We start from the raw sequence: 25413 nt of genomic DNA on the forward strand, positions 1-25413 counted from the left end.
TTGCACTCCCACGAGGTACAGGACTCGCCATATGCACTAGTTCTCGCCGTGGGCATTAACCCCCCTTCATAGGTGGCGTATTTTCTTTACCACTGGCTTAAGTACTTGCCGTATGCATTCCACCTTCCATAGGTAGGGTAATTGCACCACCATTGGATACGGTCCTGACTGTTGCTCTATCCTTCCATAGGCGGAGTGTTGCACATCACCGTGCTTCCTGTTGCATTACCCCCTTCCACAAGTGATCCACTAGCGGGGGAATAACTAAACATCTTCGGATGCTGCAATTTCAACTGCGCCACGGCTCTAGGTGCCTTCGCTTATTCACAAGGGGGCGTGGCACAGTCGGTACCCGCGGGTGCCCGGTACTCTTACTCTAGTGGTATATGGGTGCCGCCACTGGATTCGGTGGCTATTCCTCATTGTATCCTTCTTTTCTTTTTGGTGCTGGTTTGGGGCATGATTATAACATCCCCTGTCTTCTCAGGGGGTTACCTAGCATCACTTACCGTATGTGTCCTAGAGACCCCCCATCTCCATGGGCTTCCATTGTTACAGTCGGTCATGATATTGTTTGCATCAATACGTAGTGCATACACCATTGCACATATATGTTGAGTCGAGTGTTTCACTGACTCTGTATTCTCTATCCACCACTCCTCCTTCTCTGGGAAAGTGGTTATGCTGGCACTCTGGTTTAGCTGCTACAGCGTCTTCTCCTCCACAGATGCAGCTTTCGCTAATGCTCGAGTTTGTGGTCGCTGCAGTGGGACATCCCCCTCAGGTAGGGGTCCTACCCTGGCGCTAGCTTGGCAGTTTCTCCTGTTCAGCGCCCTTCCAGGTACAGTTTTTAAGGTAAGCTCTACTTAACTGGGGCAGTATGGTATGTGGCTTCTACGGATAGTCTCGGGCCTCCCTCTCAGTTTTGCGCTGACGGGGCAAGCGCTGGCTACTACTGTGGGAGCGGTATTGCGTTACCATTACATACTTGGGTTCTTACTGCACAGCTCTTTCGTCAGGTGGTGGACTCCTCTAGCACTGAATTTGGTGGCCTCTGCGGGTGGCCCCCTCCTCTGCTGGGGTATGGGGGTAGCAATACAGTGTGACTCCCCTTGCCTGGCTTCCTTCTCTGGCTGAGTTTTTGATTAGTCACTTAATCCTTGGCTACTTCTTTATAGCGCCAGTGTCAGACAGGGAATGGGCTTAGACCTAGCCTATTCTTCTCCTGTCCTTTTCCTCCTCTGGCTCATGGTTCATAGCCACCCCGCATGCCTTGGTAGTTCCTATGTTACTACCTTCCCTCATCTGCATTTGCACGGGGTATTCATTTTGTGGCCTTCCATTTCCAGACACGCTCCGGTCCGGACTGGTGGGCTTTGGCGTCCTCCACATCCCTCCTTCTACAGGGACTCCTTCCACTGGTCCGGGTGTGCTAACTGTATCTACACGAAAGCTTCCCACCTTTCGGTCCGAGTTCTGGAAGCATGCGGCGTGGACGCCCTGATATCTCCTTGGCGGGAGTTCTCCCTCCTTACGTCTTTTTTTCCCTTACCCTCCTACCCAAGGTTATACGGAAGATCAAGATGGAAGGCATTTCGACAATTCCTAGTTGCTCCGGATTGGCCCCGTCGCGTGTGGTATGCCGACCTCGTTCTCCTTCTAGGAGACGTGCCTTGGTCACTGCCACTCAGAGACGACCTTCTTTCACAGGGTTCAGTCATACATCAGCATTTAGGGTCTTTGGTTGATGGCGTGGCGATTGAAACCGCCATTCTGACGTGGAGAGGGTTTTCGGCGAACGTCATCCGCACTATGATTCAGGCCAGGAAGCCTGCATCGCCCAGGATCTATTATAGGACCTGGAGGTCCTTCCTGGGCTTCTGTGAAAGCCGGGACATCCCCTCACTCCGTTTTTTCACTCCCCACGGTCCTATCAATTCTACAATCAGGGTTGGACCTTGGTTTAGCCCTTAGTTTCTTGATGGGTCAGGTGTTGGTGCTTCTATCCTGGGGCAGCTTTCCAGTGTCCTCTGGTCCCCATGGAAACCTTCCTTCAGGGAATGGCACATACTGTTTCTCCGTACCGTCCTTTACTGCCTTGGGATCTGAATAGTTCTGAAGTTCTCTCAGCGTTCCAGTCTTCTCCCTTTGAGCCCTTGCGGGAGATCTCACTCAGGCTCCTGTCCTAGAAGGTAGTTTTTTCTTGGGGCTATCACATCCATCAGACGGGTGTCTGAGTTGGGGGTGCTCTCTTGCAGAAAACCCTTCCTGGTTCTTCACAAGGTTAAGGCAGTTCTCCGGCCCATTCCTTCTTTTCCGAAGGTGGTCTCTGACTTCCATATCAATGAAGAAATTGTCCTTTCTTCACTGTCCCTCTCCTTCACACCCTACGTAAGGGAGTTACATTATTGGACGTGGTCAGAGCTCTGATCATTATTTGGCAGCCTCCAGTCCCTTCCGGCGTACGGAACCCCTTTGTCTTCCAGAGGGTCCTCGCTAGGGATTGGCGGCCTCCAAGGTGGCGATTGCACGTTGGATTCGGTCTGCAAGTGCTGAAGCATACCGCGCCCGGAGCAGGGTTCTGCCCTTCGGTGTCACGGCTCACTCCACCAGAGCGGTGGGCGCTTCTTTGGCTCGGAGGAATCGCGCTTCGGCTGCACAGTTGTGTAATGTGGCTACTTGGTCCTCCTTATACACGTTCACAAAAATTTACCAGGTGCATACTTATGCATCGGCGGTCGCTGCCTTGGGCTGCGTGGTCTTGCAGGCGACAGTTCTTGGATGCCTGCAGTGCAGGGATGCTTGCTTCCATGGGTCTGTGGTTTTTCCCTCCCTGTGGACTGCTTTTGAACGTCCTTCGGTTCCTGTGTCCCCCAATGAATATGGGCGAGAAAAGGAGATTTTTGTATAACTTACCAGTAAAATCTCTTTCTCGCTCTTCATTGGGGTACCCAGCACCCACCCAGTATTGTTGTTCGACCACAGTTGTGGCTGTTGCTGGTTAGAACCCCGTTGGGTCTTTGTGCATGGTTGGTGTTCCATGTTTTTCTTTGGTTGGCTTGCTTCTCCTACTGCTTGTACACAAACTGAAGCTCTCTCTTCAGGCTGGAGGGGGTATAGCTGCCAGGGGAGGAGCTAACAGCTTTTACTAGTGTCAACGCCTCCTAGAGGGCATAGCTATACCCACGGTTCCTGTGTCCCCAATGAAGAGTGAGAAAGAGATTTTACTGGTAAGTTATACAAAAATCTTTTTTTTTTATCTGTTTACTAAAACATATTCAAGTTATTATTAAAATAATTGGCATGGACATAAAGTCTAGACTTTTAGCTTTCATTTCAGGGTATCCACATTAAAATTGGATAAAGGGTTTAGGAGTTTCAGCTCCTTTTTACATGTGGCACCCTGTTTTTACAGGGACCAAAAGTAATTGGACAATTGACTCAAAGGCTGTTTCATGGGCAGCCTTCATTATTTCATTCTCAATTAAGCACATTAAAGGACTGGAGTTGATTTGAGGTGTGGTGCTTGCATTTTGAAGATTTTGCTGAGAAGTAAACATGCAGTCAAAGGAGCTCTCCATGCAGCTGAAACAAGCCATCCTTCATCTGCGAAAACAGAAAAAACCCATTCGTGAAACTGCTACACTATTAGGAGTGGCAAAATCTACAGTTTGGTGGATCCTGAGAAAGAAAGCACTGGTGACCTCAACAATGCAAAAAGACCTGGACGCCCATGAAAGACAACAGTGGTGGATGATCACAGAATAATTACCACGGTGAAGAGAAACCCCTTCACAACAGCCAACCAAGTGAACAACACTCTCCAGGATATAGGCGTATCAATATCCAAATCTATAAAGAGAATACTGCATGAAAGTAAATACACAGGGTTCACTGCACGGTGCAAGCCACTGATAAGCCTTAAGAATAAGAAGGCACATCTTAAAAAACCAGCACACTTCTGGAAGAACATTCTTTGGACAGATGAAACCAAGATCAACCTCTACCAGAATGATGGAAAGAAAAAAGTATGGCGAAGGCATGGTCCAGCTCATGATCCAAAGCATACCACATCATCTATAAAACACGGCGGAGGCATTGTGATGGCTTGGGCATGCATGGCTGCCAGTGGCACTGGGTCCCTAGCAGTGATGGCCAGTTCGCAGTGTTCGCCCGCGAACATATACGGGCTGCCATCTTAAATCACAAGTCCGGCAAGGCACAGGTAAGTCCTTGCCTGTGCCGCGAGCCGGTCTGAAACAAATGCGGTCACTGGGAGCAGGCAGTTCCGAGAACAGCCACCGGGGGCCTTCATCAGGCTGTTCTCTGAACTGCATGCTCCCGGTGACCGCATTTGTTTCAGACCGGCTCGCGGCGCAGGCACAGGTAAGGACTTACCTGTGCCTCGCAGGACTTGAGTCAAGATGGCAGCTCGCATGTGTTCGCGGGCGAACACGGCGAACTGGCCATCACTGGTCCCTAGTGTTTACTGATGATGTGACACAGGACAGAAGTAGCCAGATGAATTCTGGGGTTTTCAAAGACGTACTGTGTGCTCAAATCCAGCCAAACTGATTGGTCGGCGTTTCAGAATACAGATGGACAATGACCTAAATCATAAATCAAAAGGAACCCAGGAGTTTATTAAAGCAAAGAAGTGGAATATTCTTGAATGGCCAAGTCAGTCACCTGATCTGAACCCAATAGAGCATTTCACTTGATAAAGACTAAACTTCAGACAGAAAGGCCCACAAACAAACAGCAACTGAAAACCGCTGCAGTAAAGGCCTGGGCGAGCAATAAACAGGAGGAAACTCAGTGTCTGGTGATGTCCATGAGTTCAAGACTTCAGGCAGCTATTGCCAACAAAGAGATTTCAACCAAGTATTAGAAATTACCATTTTATTTACAATTATTTAATTTGTCCAATTACTTTTGAGCCCCTAAAATGAAGGGATGTCGTTTAAAAAATGCTTTAGTTCCTCACATTTTTATGCAATCATTTTGTTCAACCCACTGAATTAAAGCTGAAAGTCTGAACTTCAACTGCATCTGCATTGTTTTGTTCAAAATCCATTGTAATGTACAGAACAAAAATTAGAAGAATGCTGTCTGTCCAAATATATATGGACCTAACTGTATTATGTACCATTGTGGTCTGTATTGCCAGATATGTGCGCCGATCACTTGACCCCACGTCCATTCCAGTCAGTTTCAGAGGGTCACCATCTTACTGATTTGCATAGGTGGTCCGTAGGTGATGTCCGAATCTTTCTGTTAACGAGCACATGCTACAGCATGCAAATCAGTACGGTGAAGATGCACTCTGGAACGCTCTGAACCAGAAGACAGAAGAGCAGCGTTATGGATGTGGTGATGGTGGAAGAACCATCCTGTGGAGTGGATGGGGTCATGTGACTGGAGTAGAGATCTAGAAATACAGACCACACTGGTACATAAAGTGTATTGCAAACTGAAAGGGTATATACATAGTACAATTAATTACCCATAATTATTGTTACGCCGACATCCCCCCCCCTTCCTTAACAGATTACCTCTTAGTAAATGTAATCTGAGCCCTGGGACCAGGTAGTCATCAAAATTCTGAAGTGAGCTTTCTTTGAATTAAATGTAATTAAAGAGAAATACCCAATAAGTAAAGCAGTGCTCCCTCAAGATAAAGTGGCCTCCTGATATAATGAAGGGAGTTTATCTTAGGCTACTTTCACACTAGCGTTCGGGGCTCCTCTTGTGAGCTCTGTTTGAAGGCTCTCACAAGCAGCCCCGAACGCATCCGTCCAGCCCTAATGCATTCTCAGTGGACGCTGATCCGCTCAGAATGCATCAGTCTGGCAGCGTTCAGCCTCCGCTCCGCTCAGCAAGCGGACACCTGTACGCTGCTTGCAGCGTTCGGGTGTCCGCCTGGCCGTGCGGAGGCAAGCGGATCCGTCCAGACTTACAATGTAAGTCAATGGGGACGGATCCGTTTTAAGATGACACTATATGGCTCAATCTTCAAACGGATCCGTCCCCCATTGACTTTCAATATAAAGTCTGGACGGATCCGTTCAGGCTACTTTCACACTTAGAATTTTTTTTAAACTATAATGCAGACGGATCCGTTCTGAACGGATACAAACATCTGCATTATAGGAGCGGATCCGTCTGAGCAGACATCAGACGGACCCGCTCTGAACGCAAGTGTGAAAGTAGCCTAACCCTGAACTCTGTTTGAAAATGTCATAAAATAGGACTTCTGTGACTTATTGATGAAAATTGCGCTAGTGACCTATAACAACATTTTTTAACACAGAATTCTGAAATGCAGGGCTTGATAAATCCCCCCCCCCCCAGTGTTAGGTTTAAAGATGCACCAAATGTAACAGTGTGTGCAATTTGATAAATTTGGTGCAAAGTATGTCACTACAAAAACTGGAAAACTGACTTAAAATATCAGCCTCATGATAAATTTCCTGGGCTCAACATACAATGCCCCAGACTCTGATCCAGCTAATTAACATGGCCACATTTCACCTGTGTTGGTTGTCTAGTAGCTCCTTTGAGGTACTACAGGTCTGGTACTGCCCCCTGTCTGTGCCGGGATGCGCTGTTCATTTAGACATCAGGGGAAGGCGGCTCCATATTATTCTTCTGGACATTGTGTGCTATACAGGACTCTGAAGAAGCTCCTGTTCTCATCATAGAAAGTAATTTCCAGCATCTATTCCTGGCTGTTATATGTAAGGACTTGTGTTATCTGTATTAGTTAAATGCTTATTATTCTTAAATCTTCATTGTCTTGACATTTTGGGGGTTTGGAACAAATTACCAATTTTCCATAGACTCGAGCTACATTGGTTTCAACATACAGTGGTCGTCCTGGATCCAATATTGTGAAACAGCTTTCCTTCAAGTTACAAACTAGGTTGCCTTAAATGGGTTTTCCGAGACTTTATAACTGATGACCTATCCTCAAGGATAGGTCATCAGTATCTGATCGGTGGGGGTCCGACACCCATTCAGCTGTTTGAAAGTCACGTGGCCTAGGTGCAGCTCAGCCTCATAGAAGTGTGAATGGGGCTGAGCTTGACAACAAGCACAGCCGCTATACTATATACGGAGCTGCGACAAGGCTGCAGCAATCACAGGAGCGCCGGAGCCTTCTCAAACAGCTGATCGTGTATGAGACCCCGGATATTAGACCCCCACAGATCAGATATTGATGACCTATCCTGAGGAAGTCTTGGAAAACCCTTTTTAAAGAGGTTGTCCCACAATCACAAAACTTATCACCAAGTGTCTGATCACTGTGGTCTGACTGCTGGACCCCCATCAATGATGAGAACAGGGGTCCTGCGTCCCCCAGTTTCAATGGAGTGGAGGCTGCTCATGTGCCCTGCACCTCCATTCTATAGGACTTTCAAGAGCACTGCACTCAATCGGTCGGTATGAATTGAATGGAGTAGCAGTACACATATTCGGCTGTTACTCCAATCAAACTGGGGACACGAGACCCCCTTTCTTATGGTGAGTTGTAGTATCCCCAGTGATCAGAATTGTAACTCTTTCTCTGTCGATAAGTCATAACTTGTGATTTTGGGAAAGCCACTTTAGACTGTGAAATGACATTTCATTTAGCATCATTGGATTGTGTAAATGTGTAAAGACCAATATATTGCATTTGCTTTTTGCAGATGGCCCTTGAAACACAGTTCTGGACCTGGATAAATCATTTTGTCACCTGGGGTTCCATTGCATTTTATTTTATCTTTTCACTGTTTTATGGTGGAATTATCTGGTAAGAGCTGCACCCTGAACTGCAAGGGGCATTTGTAGTCATATATAATACTTAAAGGGAACCTGTCACCTGGATTTTGTGCATAGAGCTGAGGACATGGGCTGCTAGATGGCCGCTAGCACATCTGCAATACCCAGTCCCCACAGCTCTGTGTGCTTTTATTGTGTTAAAAAACCTTTTTGATCCATATGCAAATGACCTGCTATGAGTCCTGTATCCGGAGATGAGTCAAGCGGAAAGGAGCCCAACACCGCCCCGCGTCCTCCGAATCTCCTCCTTGCTGGCTGACGTCACAGAGCTGGAGCGCCGAAATCTTGCGATGCGCGAGCTAGCGCATGCGTAGTTCGTTCCCTGTGCTGATGCCAGCACAGGGAATGAACATGATGCCGACACTGCGCATGCGCTAGCTCGCGCATCGCGAGATTTTGGCGCTCCAGCTCTGTGACGTCAAATCTACCTGAGAAGAGTCCTGGTTATTCATAATCTCCTGCTCTCTGACCCATCTGCTGATGTTGGCAGTTCTCTCCTAGAGAGAAAGGGAGAAAACCAGGTAGAAGACTGTCAGTCATCAGCAGGAGAGCAGGAATTCATGAATAACCAGGACTCTTCTCAGGTGGCCAGGACTCTTTTCCAAGTCCAGTCTGCAATGATTGTGATGTTGGTTCTCGGCAACCACTTACTTTTAAATGGCAGACCGCTGAAATCAACTCGCCTGTCTCTACTTTATGCTGCTGTTAGTATGGACAGCACAAAGTTGATGACAGGTCCCCTTTAAGCTAGACAAAAATGTCTAGTTCTGCACCTCATTTCTCATCCAGCCTGAACCACTGTGATAAATCTGGTGCAGGTCCAGACAGCCTATACCCTTCCCACATGATTAGTAATTCTACTCCAATGTTCATGAGATATCACATGCTTGCAGCAACCTATCACCACCATATTACGTCACATAGTGGGCTTCTGCAGTCATCATAATTGCTGGCCTTGGGAACTGCACCGAATACTAAGGTTATAACATAAGCTGGAAAATCCGGATCTGATGTGTTTGATTGTAGGGTTGCATCTTGGCAGTTGCCTATAATTAGTTTGTGCACACAGCTTCTGTTTTGGTATGCAAGGTCAGCTAGTAGAATGACATTTTTCACTGTTAACCCTTTTCTTCCATTCTGAAAACCTTTTCCATTGAAATTAGCAGGATTTCCTTTAGGCCTCGTTTACATTTCCGTTTTTCACTGACTTGTGCTATCTGCATTTTCCACGGATAGCACACGTATCCATTGATTGTATTTATTTTTTTCTGACTGTGGGTCAGAGACATGCTACTTTGGTTCATCATGTGGACCGGACACACGGAACCCATTACAGATCCTTCACAGACATCTTCATGGATGAAACGCAGACAGATTTTTCTGCGGGCGTCAAACAGACACAGAAATGTGACCAAGGTCTTATGCTGCACTGCCTGTAAATCTAGTTATAGTGATCAAAATGCAAAGTGACTTCGGGATGGGCCTATTCAGAACCTAAAAGATTACACTTTATGGGTCCCTCTTTAATTTCCACTCGTGTCCCGTGGGTTTTATGACCTGAATTCACAGCATCATAGAAGATCCCTATAAGTTAAGTTCATTAACCCTTTTGCTGCCAGGCGTGTTTCAAAGTTTTGCATCTCTGAATTTTCACAGTTTTGACATGTACAATAAGACCTAAAATAAATAAATAAAAATTAATACCCCTCCCCAATACCCATATATTCTATGAAAGTAGACAGCTGGCACATTATCAAAATGCCTCTTCTGTCTTCATCTGTGAGCAATGCATGGTGATGGATCATGTGATGAACGCAGTGAAGTCATCAAAGGTCCTATTGCTCACAGATGAAGACAGAAGAGAAGCCGGGCTGCGCGAACAAGTGGATTAAGGTGAGTTAGAATTAAAAAAAAAAAAAAAAATTTTAACCCCTCCAGCCCTATTGTACTATGCATTCTGTATTCAGAATGCTATTATTTTCCCTTATAACCATGTTATAAGGGGAAATAATACAATCTACACTACAACTAACCCAAACCTGAACTTCTGTAAAGAAGTTCGGGTCTGGGTACTACAGTCGGTTTTTTATCACGCGCGTGCAAAACACATTGACTGCAATTGCGTTCCTACTCGCGCAGGTTTGCCGCAATGCATCGGGACGCATCCAGACCTAATCTGGACACGCTTGTCTGCAAGGGGCCTAAGGCCTTTTTCAGACAGGTATGATATGGGTGCTTTATTTCTCCCATATTATTATGGACACAATACCTGAACCTCCTGCAGTTAATCAGAAAGTTAGTTAGATCGCCATATCTCTGTTTCTGATTAGCCTCAGGAGGTCCAGGTGTATTCATAATATGTGCAAGAAAAATTAAAAATCCCCTGTATTACACTTTTCCGAAAAACATTTGAATACTGTTGTTTAACAAAACAAAACGTAATGATGCTTGTGTTTTTGTGCCGTGGTCTGAATGCTGATAAACATCTGGGTCATGGCATCAGTAAATGCTCTAAGGGTGCTTGGAATAGCAAGTGCTCATCTTCACATTTCTTTTCTGGAGAAAAGACACCGCTCCCCTTATATGGGACATTCAGCAAGTATGCTCTCTGATTGATGGGTGAAGGGGGTTAATGACATGCCCAGAGTCCATGTTATCCTCCCCATGGGGCCATGTACAGTTAGACAGAAGAAAGAAGGCTTTGTGTCTCTCTCTTTTTTCTGTGTAGCACCAATCCTTCAAGCTGGCCGACTTCTCCACTGGTGAGGGTGGGTGTGTGTGGGGGGGGGGGGGTTGCGGCTGCTTTCTGGTGGCATAACTCTGGCTGTGAAAATGATATAGGTTCATGCCAAGTCTTGTTTTAAAGCAGACAATCTCCGCTTTAAACAAGACCGAGGCTCTAGCTGCAATAAATCACTTAAAATTTGGAATAGGAATGAAGGCTGCAGATAAAATACAGCTTTCACTGAGACCCCTTTCTAAGGGCTCTAATTTAAAATGTATCGCTGCTAGAGCCTCAATTTTTTTTTTCAGCTTTAAAACAAGACCTGGTTTGGATCTCTAGCTGTAACAGTCTAAGGCCTCATGTACACGACCGTTGTTTGGGTTTGCACCCAAGTCGCGTTTTTTGCCGCTCGAATGCGGACCCATTCTCGTCAATGGGGCAGTAAAAGATGCAGACAGCACTTCGTATGCTGTCCGCATCTGTTGCTCCTTTCCGTGGCCCCACAAAGAAATTAGAACATATCCTATTCTTGTCCGTTTTGTGGACAAGAGTAGGCATTTGTAGAATGGGCGGCCCATTCCACAAATTGATGAACGCACGTGGGCGACATCCGTGTTTTGCGAATCCACAATTTGCGGACTGCGGTCGTGTGCATGTAGCCTAAGTTTCAGCCATCAGTAGCAAGGATGTACGAGATGCATCTTTGGCTACTGGATTGCCACCCTGCGAGGATGCATCACATACTTCCTTGACAGAGAGAGGGTTAGAGAGGACTTGTCACCTCTCATGACATATCTGTTTTAGTAGCTACTTGCATTCCCCATATAATAAGATTTGCGGAGCATCTATTGTTTTGACTCATTCATTGTCATTGTCCACTCATAGTCCCATTCATTCATTATTTCTACTAGAAGTTTTCGAATGAGTTTCTAGCAGTAAGGGTACAGAATATTTTTTTTTCCAGTTAGGGGTGGTGTCCCTGCACAGTCTGACTCTATCCAATCAGTGCTGCCATTGTCAGACTGTGCAGGGACACTCCCCCAACTGGTAACACCAAGCCGTACTCTTACTGCAGACTGCTGGAAATGTATTCATAAACTTCTATTAGAAATGATAGAAGAATGACACAACATAGTCATAAGAAAAGATGCCCCAGATTTATTACACAGGGAATGCAAGTAGTTACTAAAACAGACATGTCAGGAGACAGGTTCTTTTTAAACCTGCGTTTAGTCCAGGGCACACACTTGGAGTCTAGACGTGTTCTTGCATGTCACATTTGTTTTAATATGTATTTCAGTAGAACTATGTACCATGTCTGTTTAGAGAGTAGTTTATTGCATGGGTTGAGGGTTACATGTTTAATAATAAAATATAATACATTTTTTCACTTTTTATCTCCCCAGGCCATTTTTACACACCCAAGACATGTATTTTGTTTTTGTCCAGCTGCTTTCCAGTGGGTCTGCATGGTTTGCCATAATCATAATCACCACAGCTTGCTTGTGTCTCGATGTCCTGAAGAAAGTGATTTATCGACAACTATACCCTACAAGTACAGAGAAGGCACAGGTATCGAGAACTGTACATGGCCACCAGACATTCTTTTCAGAGAGGTTTTATTAATGGATGTTTGCCAGTGCACAAAGTTAACACTTTTATTGTAGACCTGTATTGTCATATTCACCATATTCCGCAATGATTCTTTGTCTCAAGCGTTTTCACAAGCCGCGTATCAAGATTATCTGAAAAAGTGTAAAGTACTAAAATAACTACTTATTGTTGTGCTTAGGAATAGAGATTTATTAGGCTGGATGATTAATAAGTGCCTGCATTTGCTGCTAATGCACAATTTGCTATACTTTTTAAGTGCCTGTATTTGTTACCGCTGCAATATATAAATATATATATATATATATATATATATATATATATATATATATATATATAAATTTTTTTTATATTGTTAAGCATCGATACTTGTTTTGCACTTTAATTGTGCAGCTTGATAGTAAGTTATAGACCAGTGCCAACAAGTATTCTGTGCTGAAGTCGAGAGCTGTATTCTGCCACATCTTTATCAAGACAAAGTGTAATACTGTGAATGACAGCTTCCTAAACTATTTCATCAAATGCTTGTAAATATGAATGTTCAGCATGATCTCAAATCATTTCCCAAAAAGTCTGTTACATTTTCCAATCACATAAATTTTTAGCTTTTTTTAACCTACCCGACAAGAGTCCGCAATTAAACAAAATAAATTGTTTAAGTGTACAAGTGTCCTTTTTATATATGTGTATATATATACTATATACACAAACTGGTTTTCTTTTTCTACAAGTCTTACATTTATCATAAAGATGGTTTAGAATGGTGTACAATCCGAAAGCGCTGGAAGAGCTTGTAGAACTCAATGCTCCGTGTCCCATACGTGGTGCAGTGTGTTGAATAGGCCACAGTGTTACAACTTGAGGCATTTCCACTACAGCGATGCTTTTGTAGCCCCCAAGGCAATAGCTGGCATTTCAGTCAGTTGGTATTTTTGTGCATGGCGACGTATTTTCTATGTAATATTTCTATTTTCTTTTACAAGAAATTCCTGTCACATGTTTCGAAATGACTATTTCTTCTTGATTTGTTGTGTGTTACATACCTTTTCTATCCACCTGTAGATGTATCCCAACAGAGTAACTTTAAGTGACGAATTCATCGCCCTGCAGCCTCTGTCACGGGCAAGGAATCAGCTGAGCAAAATTAGGTAGAGTAGGAGGGAAGGCTCCTCATCCACTTTTTTTTTTTCTTTTTGCATGTTGAGGCTCAACTAACCAGCACTTAGATGGAGCGAGGCATGGGTATGATTATGTTAACAGCCCGAGCTGCCAGCTTTTCATTCTGCTCTTCGTTTTTTTTCTTTATTTCAGCAGGTCAGAGAACCTGCAGTAAGAGTGCATGTCGTGCGTTAAAATCCCCAGCATGACACTCTGATAACAGTCCTACTGTGCTCTTTTTGTGTTACTTTCCTCAGCATGGTTTGACTGCTGGTTGATGAAGGGAAGCATACAATTAAAACTGCTGACTATATTTGGAGCATGCTAGATAATTCCAGGCTGCATACGGCAGTGCCAAGTGTTTATATACCCTTTTTATTTTAATTGCTTATTTTATTTCCCTTTTTAACAAGAATGCATTATGATCGTGTGATTGTTCACACTCAAGGTTTCTATGTTTTTACTATGAATATTGTCTGTTGCAATTTAGCGTAGGGCTACTCGGCCTTCTAGAGTATATTCACAAGTTCATTTTTCTGTTAGAAATATCTGAAAAAGAGCTTGCAGGAATCCATGTGCATGCTGCAGGGGAAAAAAACACATTCAGATATATGCAACAAATCTGTCATGAGTGCATGCACCATAAACTGTTCTTTAAAAAAGAAAAACTCAAATATACTGTCCAATGCATTGGGTTGTGAAAATCGCTTTAGTCAAGAAGCTCTGTGCTTACACAGATTTAATATATATACACATAGCGCATCCTTTATTAACCTTAAATACACCTATATTAGGCGTATTTTCAGGCGCAGATTGGGGCGACGCAATCTTTGACTTTTCACCGCTCACACCCGGTCTAAAAAGGGAAGGAGAAGGGTACGTGCCGGCTGGCCTGTCTCAATCATCATTTTCTACGCCTGTTTTAGGCGTAGAAAATGGTCTAAATGGAAGCTGGCTTACATTTAGAAGAGGCGCTGGGTGTGCTGAAGTTATGTAGAGGCCAGCGCAGGGGTTTATTAAGACCGGTGTCTAAAACGCCAGTCTTAGTAAATGACCCCCATAGTGTTATTTTCTTTCTTTGAGCAATTTGTAGTTTTGCAACATCTGGAGAGGTGCAGGTTGGCCATCCCTGCTTTAAGTTGAGGTGATTGGTTTTTAACAGACCTATTGAACCATAAGGTTGGTTCTCAGATCCCAGTTACAAAGCACTTGATGGAAGAAGCAAGTCTGTGACCTGGCATTTACACAGCATTGAGGTTTTGCCTCCTGTTCCAGGTATCCCATCCCTTGTGCTGGGGCCACTGTAATCCCAATATAGCCATGTAAACCAATCAGTGCCAAAACTGCCCATTGTGTCCACCACACTGACCCCAATATGGCCACAGTGACCATAAAATAATTGGGTTGGGGAGTATGCTTATGTGTATCCATTTTTACATGTGGACGTTAGATACATTATAAATTGGTATAGCACAGCAAGATTGCCACACATTGCCGTCATTGGAGGTTTATTTGTGCTTCCATTGCTAGGTTTGCAAAGTTCTTCTATGTAACCGCTTACTTAGTTGTCAGAAAATGACAACATGAATCCATCTGGAAAATAAGGAAACTCTTTAGAGACAGGCTTTCACTTGCAGCTTTAGAACAAAATGCAGAGTAAGACGGGGAGAGTTCTTTCTGTCTAAATGATTTCTCTGCCTTCTGAGAAGGTGCACAGTTGCATTTAGATCTTGAAGATTTGATCAGGTTACTTTTATGAAGGACTAATAAATTAGCCTGATGTCACTTGAAATGTGTAAAATTCTTCTTGAATACCGATTGCTGTTCCATAGACAGGCGGACAGTTGCACAGTATATAGAGTCACTAATAGACAGAGTTTCTCCAGATTTTTTCATGTAATTGAGAATAACATTGAAGCATGCCGCTGAAATTCCTCCTTACATTACTGAAATATGCCAGAATGAATCCATAACCAGTGGCAGGTTCTAAATATTTGTGAATATCGTAAGGTTTACATGATATTTGGCCACCCCTATGTTACCCTTCCCTGCCCTGGCTTTAGTATCCTCGATTCAGGAATGTGGGTTTTGTGTAGTACCATATATTAAAGCTGGGATTAAATTATAAAAATTCAGGTGTTAATACATAGACAATGTCACCTTTAAAAGATTTCTTCCTAAAGTTTCTATAGCTTTCAAAAACTGCAGTACATCAACCCCCCAATAGCTTCAGTACCCCATCTGTATGACATGAGGACGAATGCAGGCAACTCTGAATTTTTGAGTTGCTGTATTGTAATTAAAGGACCTTTCTTATATCACTTACCATGATCATACGACCAGATCATACAAGCATTTATTCCTGTTAGGTTGTTAGAAGGGAATAAAATGGATGAACAGCTCTCCTATGATGTGGTTATATATTTTTCTTTTTAACCCATCAACAGTCACATTGAAATTGAAAAAAGCCTCCCAAAAATGTCAAATTTTTTGTCATAGATTCTTATATTGATGTCTGAAGTAGGTATAACTGGCACACAAGTATAACCCCTTACGGACATGACTAATTTTAGCCTTAATGACCATAGTCATATATATTTTTTTTTTCTCCAATTTAACTGTATGAGTCCTTGAATTATGCTGGACAATTTTCAGTGTTTTTTTTTTTATTATTATTTATTTATTTTTTAAAGGGCTTCTGTCACCCCACTAAACAATTTTTTTTAAATTTTTTTTGGGGTACTTATAATCCCTATACTGTGATTTATCTATAAATTATGTTATTAATCATTTTCGTTCTGTAGATAAGGCAAAAAACTTACTTTTATAATATGCTAATTACCTGTCTACCAGCAAGTAGGGCGTCTACTTGCTGGTAGCAGCCGCAAAAAAACACCCCCTCCTTCTGTTGATTGACAGGGCCAGCCGCGATCTCCTCCTCCGGCTGGTCCTGTCTGCATTTCAAAAATCGCGCGCCTGTCTTGATTCGGCGCAGGCGCTCTGAGAACAGTCCTGTACGTAAGCCCTAAATCAGTAAAATAAAAACTGCTCCAGAGTTGCCTTAATCATAGACTCTTATCTTTTTTCATTAGTAGGGTCCACCAAAACCAAGCTGATGTTGATTATCTCTACAGCACCCCCAAAGATAACAGCCACTCGCGTTGGCTCCTAGACACAGGACTCCTTCAGTGTTGTTGTTTCCATGCCAGTGTAGTAAAAAATAGTAACAGATGTTTGTGTTACAGTGTATTAGTAGTTTTTGTATGCTTTTCTTTCACACAATGTCACTTATATTTAGGTCTCACTGTGTTGTGGATTCATTTGTGTACTCTTACTTGTACCTAAGTGGATGTGCATCCCTTCCCTATGTTTTCTTCATGCCCAGTTATATTTTCATTTGATAAGTAGTGAGAAACTAAAACCTGCTTCTTTACCCCTATACTAAGGTGTACCTTGTAATTTACAATCATTGAGTATGCTTGTTGAATTCTTTGTGGGATTTCTATCCCATTTTAACCTGTTTATACATTATCCAAGCATTATAGCAGTAATTTTACCAGAACTTTTCTGTCCCTTTAGATGGAAGAGGATAAGGGCTCAGTCAGCTCAGCATTTAACTTTACTGAAAACGAGCACAGAGGGTCGGACAATAGGCAATTGCTAGCTGATGCTTCAAACCAGCAGAGCACTTGAGCAGACTAGGTAGTACTGCAACCGCACTGTGATCTCTAGCCACTCGTGGTCCATGTGTGACATGCACTTGATTCAGTGCTTTCATGTATTTATCATATGATAGAAACACAGTGTTCCAGCCACATTTAGCCATTGTAGATGACATTGCTTCCATGTTTGTGAATTCATTCATTGGTGAATTTGTGCCTTAACCCACATTGTGTGCTTGACATCTAGACAGCATGACAGACTAACCGTTTTCTTTGTCGACTGCCGTCTTGAAAAATTGTTAACTTTATTGCACAATACTATATTGGTATTTTTTTTAAAAGATTCTTCCTAACATATTTCAACGTTGTCTAAAAGCTCACCCGTCCAACAGCCTTCACAGTGTCACCTAACTGTAGAGTTAAATATCGGTCAGTAGGCTTATATGATGGACATTACAGCCACAGTACTTGATTGTAGGTAGGTTGTAATACACATTTATTGTAGTGTAGCTTTATACACACTGTAACATGCAACTAAATAAGGAGGTGTTGGCTCATCCTTGATATGGTGCTGTTACTATCCATCCTCGTGCATTTGGTTGAACCAACTTTTATTCCCATGAAACAGGACTGTCACACAGTATCTTTAGGGCAGAATTTGGGTTATAAATGTCTAAATCTAGGTTAGCTGCTCACATTTCTTACAAGGACTAAAGGCCCCCGTATACACATGAGAACCCGCTGTTTTTGGTAGGACCAGCAAACTGTCTTATGTATGTGGGAAGCTCCCAACTATCCTCGGACAGATGTTGGGAGGGGGAAGAATAGAGTAGGTTGAATGTCCCACACCTGATCCTTTTGTTCTGTCAGAAGACAAGCCTCAGCCAGACTTGTCTTGCCGCATCTTTCTCATCTCTCCCTATTGAAAACATTTAACAATTTAGACAGCACTCCAATATTGATAAATGCTTTGTATTAGCCGGACATAGTGGTCCTTTTTTAGAACTTTTCGGGCAAAAGGCATGCCCTTCATCAGGCTGATGTAGAAAAAAAAAAATATATATGTATAAATACAATATTTATGACTAACATGATTTCAAAGTACAGAAAACAAAAACATAGCTAGAAACTCGTCCCATGGAGCAAATGAAATTCTATTAAGAATCATGTATTTTCATTTCATTTGAATCATGTTATATATGATTATACTATGTATTGGAACTATTTACTTTGTGAATCATGTACTTAAAGAATCTCTATCTTGTTTTCTGTACTTTGAAATCATGTTAGGCCTCTTTCACACTTGCGTTGTCCGGATCCGTCGTGTACTCCATTTGCCGGAGGTGCCCGCCGGATCCGTAACAACGCAAGTGAACTGAAAGCATTTGAAGACGGATCTGTCTTCAAAATGCGTTCAGTGTTACTATGGCACCCAGGACGCTATTAAAGTCCTGGCTGCCGTAGTAGTAGTGGGGAGCGGGGGAGCAGTATACTTACCGTCCGTGCGGCTCCCGGGGCGCTCCAGAATGACGTCAGAGCGCCCCATGCGCATGGATGACGTGATCCATGTGACACGTCATCCATGCACGTGGGGCGCCCTGACGTCACTCTGAAGCGCCCCGGGAGCCGCATGGACGGTAAGTATACTACTCCCCCGCTCCCCACTACACTTTACCATGGCTGCCAGGACTTTAGCGTCCTTGCAGCCATGGTAACCATTCAGAAAAAGCTAAACGTCGGATCCGGTAATGCGCCGAAACGACGTTTAGCTTAAGGCCGGATCCGGATTAATGCCTTTCAATGGGCATTAATTCCGGATCCGGCCTTGCGGCAAGTGTTCCGGATTTTTGGCCGGAGCAAAAAGCGCAGCATGCTGCGGTATTTTCTCCAGCCAAAAAACGTTCCGTTCCGGAACTGAAGGCATCCTGATGCATCCTGGACGGATTTCTCTCCATTCAGAATGCATTGGGATAATCCTGATCAGGATTCTTCCGGCATAGAGCCCCGACGACGGAACTCTATGCCGGAACCCAACAACGCAAGTGTGAAAGTGCCCTTAGTCATAAATATTGTATTTATACATATTTATTTATTTTTTCTACATCAGCCTGATGAAGGGCATGCCTTTTGCCCGAAATGTTGCCTCAGTTCTAAAAAGGACCACTATGTCCGGCTAATAAAAAGCATTTAATCAATATTGGAGTGCTGTCTAAATTGTTAAATACTTACCTGTTCCAAGAGGTGGAGCAAGGAACGCACCAAGACGTGCACCCAAAACCAGTCAGTACTAGATAGAGTGCCGTGATCAATACCTGATTCCCTATTGAAAGCAAATACAAGCTCATCAGAGCATGCATGTATGTGAGGGAGTCGGGAGAGAGCTGTCAGGCAAACTAGCATTCCGCCATTGATGGAGTTATGGGCACCTTAAAGCTGGATGTACACCTTTAGATCTATCAGCAGAATGCACATTCTGCTAACATCTCTCTTTCGACCCTTTCCCCCTCTTCCCATGCACACTCGACCAGTCTTCTGAATGGAGAGAAAGCTGCTGTTAGACTCCTGACAGTATTATATCTGAGAACAAAACCTCCACAACAGTAAATATAATCATTTTATTTATAACGCACATTTTCAGCAGAAATGTTTAGTACATTACAGGAGTGAGGGTGACCACACAAGGATGAGGGATGCACTACGGAAGCAGGCGATTTTAGCAAACAATGTCCCTGTTCAGATATTGTAACTCAAGAAACAGTTGGAGATATAGTAGGCTGGAGAGTTGACAAGTGGTATATGTATTTATGGATAACTCCTATCTTCTCTTTAAAGTACACCCCCAGCGCCACTCTCTCTCCCTGGGTGAAAAGAAAGAAGATTAGCTGGAAAAACACAGATTTTTTTTTTAGAGTGCTTTTCTATGATGAAATTCGTTAAGAATGAAGATGTCAAAGACCATTTTAGTAACTGCAGTGTTGTTAAACACCAATGTATTGGCATGTAATACATTAATGGTGTATGAAACAACGTAGAAGGAGGTTAAAGGGGTTGTCTAATGGGATACGTTTTTGAAAGGGGGCAAAAGAGTAAAAAAAATATATGGAATTTATAAAAAGCATTATTTACCCTACAGATCCACTGTTGCTGCCATTCCAATGCCTACTGTATACCCAATGGTCTCAGTTTTGTGGTCCAGTCTCTGCACACATGAAGTGCCTGCTCAACCAATCACTGGCTAAGGGCTCATGCACACGACGTATGTATTTTGCCGTCTGCAAAAAATACGGATGACGTCTACGTGCATTCCGTATTTTGCAGAATGGAACATCTGGCCCCTAATAGAACAGTCCTATCCTTGTCCGTTGTGTGGACAATAATAGGATACAGTAGGTCCTTGAAGTGCAGCCCACTTGAAGTGAATGGCTCCACATATGGGTTGCAAAAAAAAAACGAATGGACATGGAAACAAAATGAATTTGTGTGCATGAGCCCTACGGCAGGGCACTACTGCAACCAGTGATCGACTGAGCAGCATTTCCTACCATTTCTTGTCTGGTGACATGGGACCAGGAATTCAAGACCATTTGCGACCCAGTAAGTGCCACAACAGCTGAAGAGTGGTGAGGGCAAGTCACTTTTTTTCTTGCCATTCCTCCCCTTTTCTAAAAAGTTTTATCCTTCCACCCAATCCCTGCAAATAATGCAGTTGGCAAATTTTAGCGGAGAACCTGAGAAAAGGCACCCAGTAGTGGTTTGTTGTGTTATTCTCGCCTTTTATTTATTAGTTTTGTTAGTATTTTTATTTTCGCCTATTTTTTATTTATTAGTATTAATGTCTTCCTGAAATGCTTTTCACAGTGATATGATAATTTATCACAAAAACAAAAAATTTCACATTTCTGTGTGTACATAAACTATTATGTTCCTATAGATAAAAACACTGCAGCAGGTCACAGGCAGGCTTTAGGGTACTTTCACACTAGCGTTTTTCTTTTCCGATATTGAGTTCCGTCCTAGGGGCTCAACACTGTAAAAAATCTTTTATCCTATGCATTCTGAATGGAGAGCAATCCGTTCAGTATGCATCAGGATGTCTTCAGTTCAGTCACTGTACGGTTTTTGGACGGAGAAAATACTGCAGCATGCTGCGGTATTTTCTCCTTCCAAAATTCCGGAACACTTGCCGGAATGCCGGCATTATTTTACATTGAAATGCAGGATCCGGAGAGATGGATCCGGTATTGCAATACATTTGTGAGACTGATCCGTCTACAAATGGTATCCGTTTGCATACAGATTGCCTGATGCGGCAGGCAGTTCCGGCAATGGAACTGCCTGCCGGAATCCAGCGACGTTAGTGTGAAAGTACCCTTAGTTATTGTATTAGCTGAAATAATTAGTACATTTCTTTGTATATTATGCATTGGCCATTTCATATAATGAAGTCTGCAGACTTATTGAGCTCTACTGTGAATTCATTGTTTTGCTGTTAGTCTTCACTTTCTGATATACAATAATATGTTTAAGTATTTCTAAATCTTTTTAAGAGCTTTTTTCCCCTCCTTTGCTGTACAGTGAATGAACACACTGCTTGAAGGCATGATTGCTGGTGCAATACTAGTGTGCATGTATTTTGTTGTATTATTTTTTTGTTGTCTTTTTATTTTTCCTTTTGTGTGTTAATAGAGCGATATCTTCTTGTAGGAACATACTACTCTTACAGAATGTGATGCTAACACGTCTTTGTACCTGGCAGCTGCAATTGGTCCTTAACATCTGTTTAGGGCTTCTTTGAGATATGATTTCATAAATGTGTCTGTATCTGACAACAGTATAAGTACACTTGTAATGGCCCACCGCTGTCACATTTCTATCTCCTCCTCAGCTTACTGAGACAGGATCAGGTATCAACTGCTTGGACTCAATGTGCTGCTACACAAGCGGGGAGACAGCGTGCGCGTCTTTTAGAAGACTGCTGGACCGAGTGATGGGGCGATGCACCGCGCCGCGGGTCACCAGGTGTGGAACCTCTCTAAATAGCCTTTGCTGCCAGCGCTTCTCCTATAAACTGGAAAATGATGAACCTGCAGCTTTAGATGACTAGGGGATTTCTTTCTCTGGGTGTAATGATAAACAGGATGCTCATAGGTATCTCTATAGCAAGGCGGAGCAACATGAGTTGATGAACTGTTCTTACTCTTATTTAATTTCCGATGTCTTCTGTACATTTTATCTCGAAGTACAGCATCTATGCTGTGTGTGTCTTTTAATTGTCTGACTCCTTCTTTCTGTTTTCTTGTCTGCATAATTCTGTAATGGACAACATCTTCCTGTATGATTGTTTTTGATTGCTGGGATCCTTAACTGAACATTGGGGCTTTGGTTCTTACATTGATACACAAAAAGGTCTTTTTTTTTTTTTTTTTTCTCTGTCAATATGAAAGACTATCTTTGATCCCAAAAAAATATGATTTTTGGAATGGTGTTCTGAAAAGTCTTTTGTGTATCAAGCTTCTCTGTACAGTTCATAGCTCATGGCTTAAACCTACAAATATGATGAGAGAGTGACATGTAATGCACATTGCACGTATACCTGCCCCAGGGATCAATTCCAAGTTGTCATGTATGTGTCAACATATGCATATAGTGATGCTGTCCATATACTCGCTACAGTGAGGTTATTCAGGTGTGGATCATGTCTAGTGGCCTTATTGCCCACAGCAACCAGTAAGAGTCCATGTTTCATTTTATTCACTGTGGTTTTGATAAAGGTTAACTCTGATTGGTTGTTAATAGCATAAAGGCCAATTATTCAGTTCTCAGGCCCTTTATACCTTCTCCTTCAGTCCCCTAGATCCAGACAGCAGTTTTATGGGGGTTTTTTGTGCCGTCAGCAGGTTTACTTTACTTAAATTTCCCAGGTTTAGGTCATTCCATTTATGTCAGTGTGTGTTTTCAACGAGCAATATGCAAAATAGTATTTTGTTTTATATTTAGAACATATAAATGACCAGTTATAAAATGCATCTTTTCGTTTTACATGACTGTATGTGTAGCTGAGAGCATTGACAAGAGTACATATTTATAAAGAACATGTTATAAGGCAAAGTGTAATTTTTTTAGTATTCTTATCCAATATCTCCATTTTCATAAATAAACGCATCTTTCCAAAGTCACAAATGCTGTTTTGTTTGGCCAAATGGAAAAGCGGTTTCTGGTGGTTTGTGAACATTTGCTTGCAACATTTCAATCTTTCACTTGTGGCTTCCTATTCACTTTGATTTATAATGGTGTTTTACAAAAAAAGTACTGTACCTTGATGTTTGAACTATGGTTCCCACAAAGTTGTTATTCTTAGCTCATTTGTAGTGTCCTGTAAGGCCTCTGCAAATTTGGCTTGATCCGTTGGCAAACTTCCTAGTGTAACAGCGATGTAAATCTAACCTAGCACACAGAATATCTGATTGATATAAAATAGACTATATATACATAAAACCAAGTGCATCATTTATAAAAAGTCCACATAAAAAAATACATAACTTAAAGCCTATGTACACCTTTTGGGGACAATTTTTTTAATTATTGCATTGTACTCCTTTTGAGCTAAAAATCTTTTTTTCATTTGGTCTTTATTAAAAATATTGAGTCTCTTATTTTCTTTACATAGATGAGATGCTGTAGTGGCAGCCTGTGGATTTTCTGTCTTTTCCGTCAGTTCGGTAGCTAATGGACTCCTTATCTCTGCTCTCTGACCTTATAAACATTCATTATAGCTCAGTTCTTATCTTTCTGATAATAATGTGGCTTAAATAAGTGTTTATGACCTCTTAGTAGTTTAGAGATCAGGTTTATTAGGCTCAAAGTGAAAGTACCAGTCACACAGTTTGAAAAAACTGTTAACCCTTTGTGACAGAACGGCTCAATATTTTTAATAATGGCCAATTGAAAATATGCTTTTTTTTTTTTCAAAAATGAGTAAAATGCAATCGTAAACAAAAATTTGCCTCTGAAGGTGTACATAGCCTTTAAGTAGACTGGCAAAGCATAACTACTCTGTGGGTTTTATAGCTTTAAATTGATATGAATCATCAAAACTGGAAACTCTTCATTTTCTGTGTAGTGTCCTTCTACAGCTCTGGGTCCACTCGTCTAAAATATCAAAGAATGTGAACTAGCTGCATGGCTTACACAGTCGGGGTATGTTCCCATGGGATAGTTACTTTGTGCATTTTACAATTCAGAATTGTAGGCAGAAAATCTGCAGGTTTTACAAGTAATAGCAAAGTGGATGAGATTTTACAAATCTCATCTACACTCCTCAGAAAAAAGTCTGTGGAGAATCCGCATCGAAATTGACCTGTGCTGTGGTTTTACATCCAAGGAATGTCAGTTTTCTCCTGCAATTTTCACTCTGTGGGAACATACCTAAATATTCTTCCTGCATTAATAAGGTGATTGAAGTATCGGGCTGATTAATTTCTTACAGGGTCTAACTCTATCTGCTGTAAGCCATGAGTGAATCAATTTCATTTTTATTTGCACCGCTTGCTTTTCAAAAATGGTGTTGGGCATCTCCTACTATAATGATGTGGTTCAAGTAATTTAATATTTCTATTATTGCATACTGCCTATAAAACAGTGTTTAATACTACAGCTCATAGCACATTTCTTAATTTCAACCAAAATTAAACTGTATTATGCAGTGTGCACTGCTGGGTACCTTTCTCTTTTAGGATAAATGCATGGAAGTCGCCTTGTTTTTGAAGGACAATTGTAGTGCTCTATAAAGAGTCCACTAAAAATTAAATTACAGAGAGAGAATGCTGTGCATAAGTTGGTTTTGTATGTCATTAATATTAACAAAGACTAAAAGATAAAATGATTACTCATGTGATAGCCTGTAGATGATTTCATAATGACACCTGATTTATACAAAAATGGATAGGACTGTGCTTTTCGGAGTAATACCATTAAGAGTGTCAGGTAGCAATGAAACGTCATAGTAGTTTGGATTGGACAGCTATGAATTCTAACTGGGCCCAGATAAATTCAGATTAGGCCCATTTTAGACGACCAGCATGAGTATGCGGCAGCGCCTGTCCTGACCTCCCAGCACTGACCGGGTTGCATAGCATTATATTGATTTATGATGCTATGTAACCCTTACAGTTCTGGAATGTATTGGATAACACTGACAGCATTATGTCATTGTTATCCAATACATTCCAGAACTGTAAGGGTTACATAGCATCATAAATCAATATAATGACATGCAATGACGGTGCTGAGGGGGCAGGACGGGTGCTGCTGCATACTCACGCTGCAAGTCCGATGCGTGAGACTCACTCGTCTGAAAGGGGCCTAAGGGTGCCTGCACACCATGCAGATTACGCAGTTTTTCTATTCGGAAAATCTGCAGCATGTCAATTT

General features: G+C 42.3%; 1 protein-coding gene across 4 annotated transcripts in view; it reads left to right on the forward strand.

The window, feature by feature from the left end:
- Positions 1-25413, forward strand: part of ATP11B (ATPase phospholipid transporting 11B (putative)) — a 177486-nt gene that overhangs the window by 147839 nt on the left and 4234 nt on the right. The window contains exons 27-31 of one of the 4 annotated variants that reach the window (XM_040428283.1): positions 7695-7798; positions 11959-12124; positions 13226-13311; positions 16901-17023; positions 21869-21999. In XM_040428283.1, coding sequence (XP_040284217.1) covers positions 7695-7798; positions 11959-12124; positions 13226-13311; positions 16901-16985 — 441 coding nt within the window. In that variant the 3' untranslated portion in view covers positions 16986-17023; positions 21869-21999. Of the gene's footprint in view, positions 1-7694; positions 7799-11958; positions 12125-13225; positions 13312-16900; positions 17024-21868; positions 23217-25413 lie in introns of those variants that run through there. The other 3 variants (XM_040428282.1, XM_040428281.1, XM_040428280.1) reach the window with 3 other exon arrangements.

This window comes from Bufo bufo, chromosome 4 (genome assembly GCF_905171765.1).
Source record: "Bufo bufo chromosome 4, aBufBuf1.1, whole genome shotgun sequence".
Classification (NCBI taxonomy): domain Eukaryota; kingdom Metazoa; phylum Chordata; class Amphibia; order Anura; family Bufonidae; genus Bufo; species Bufo bufo.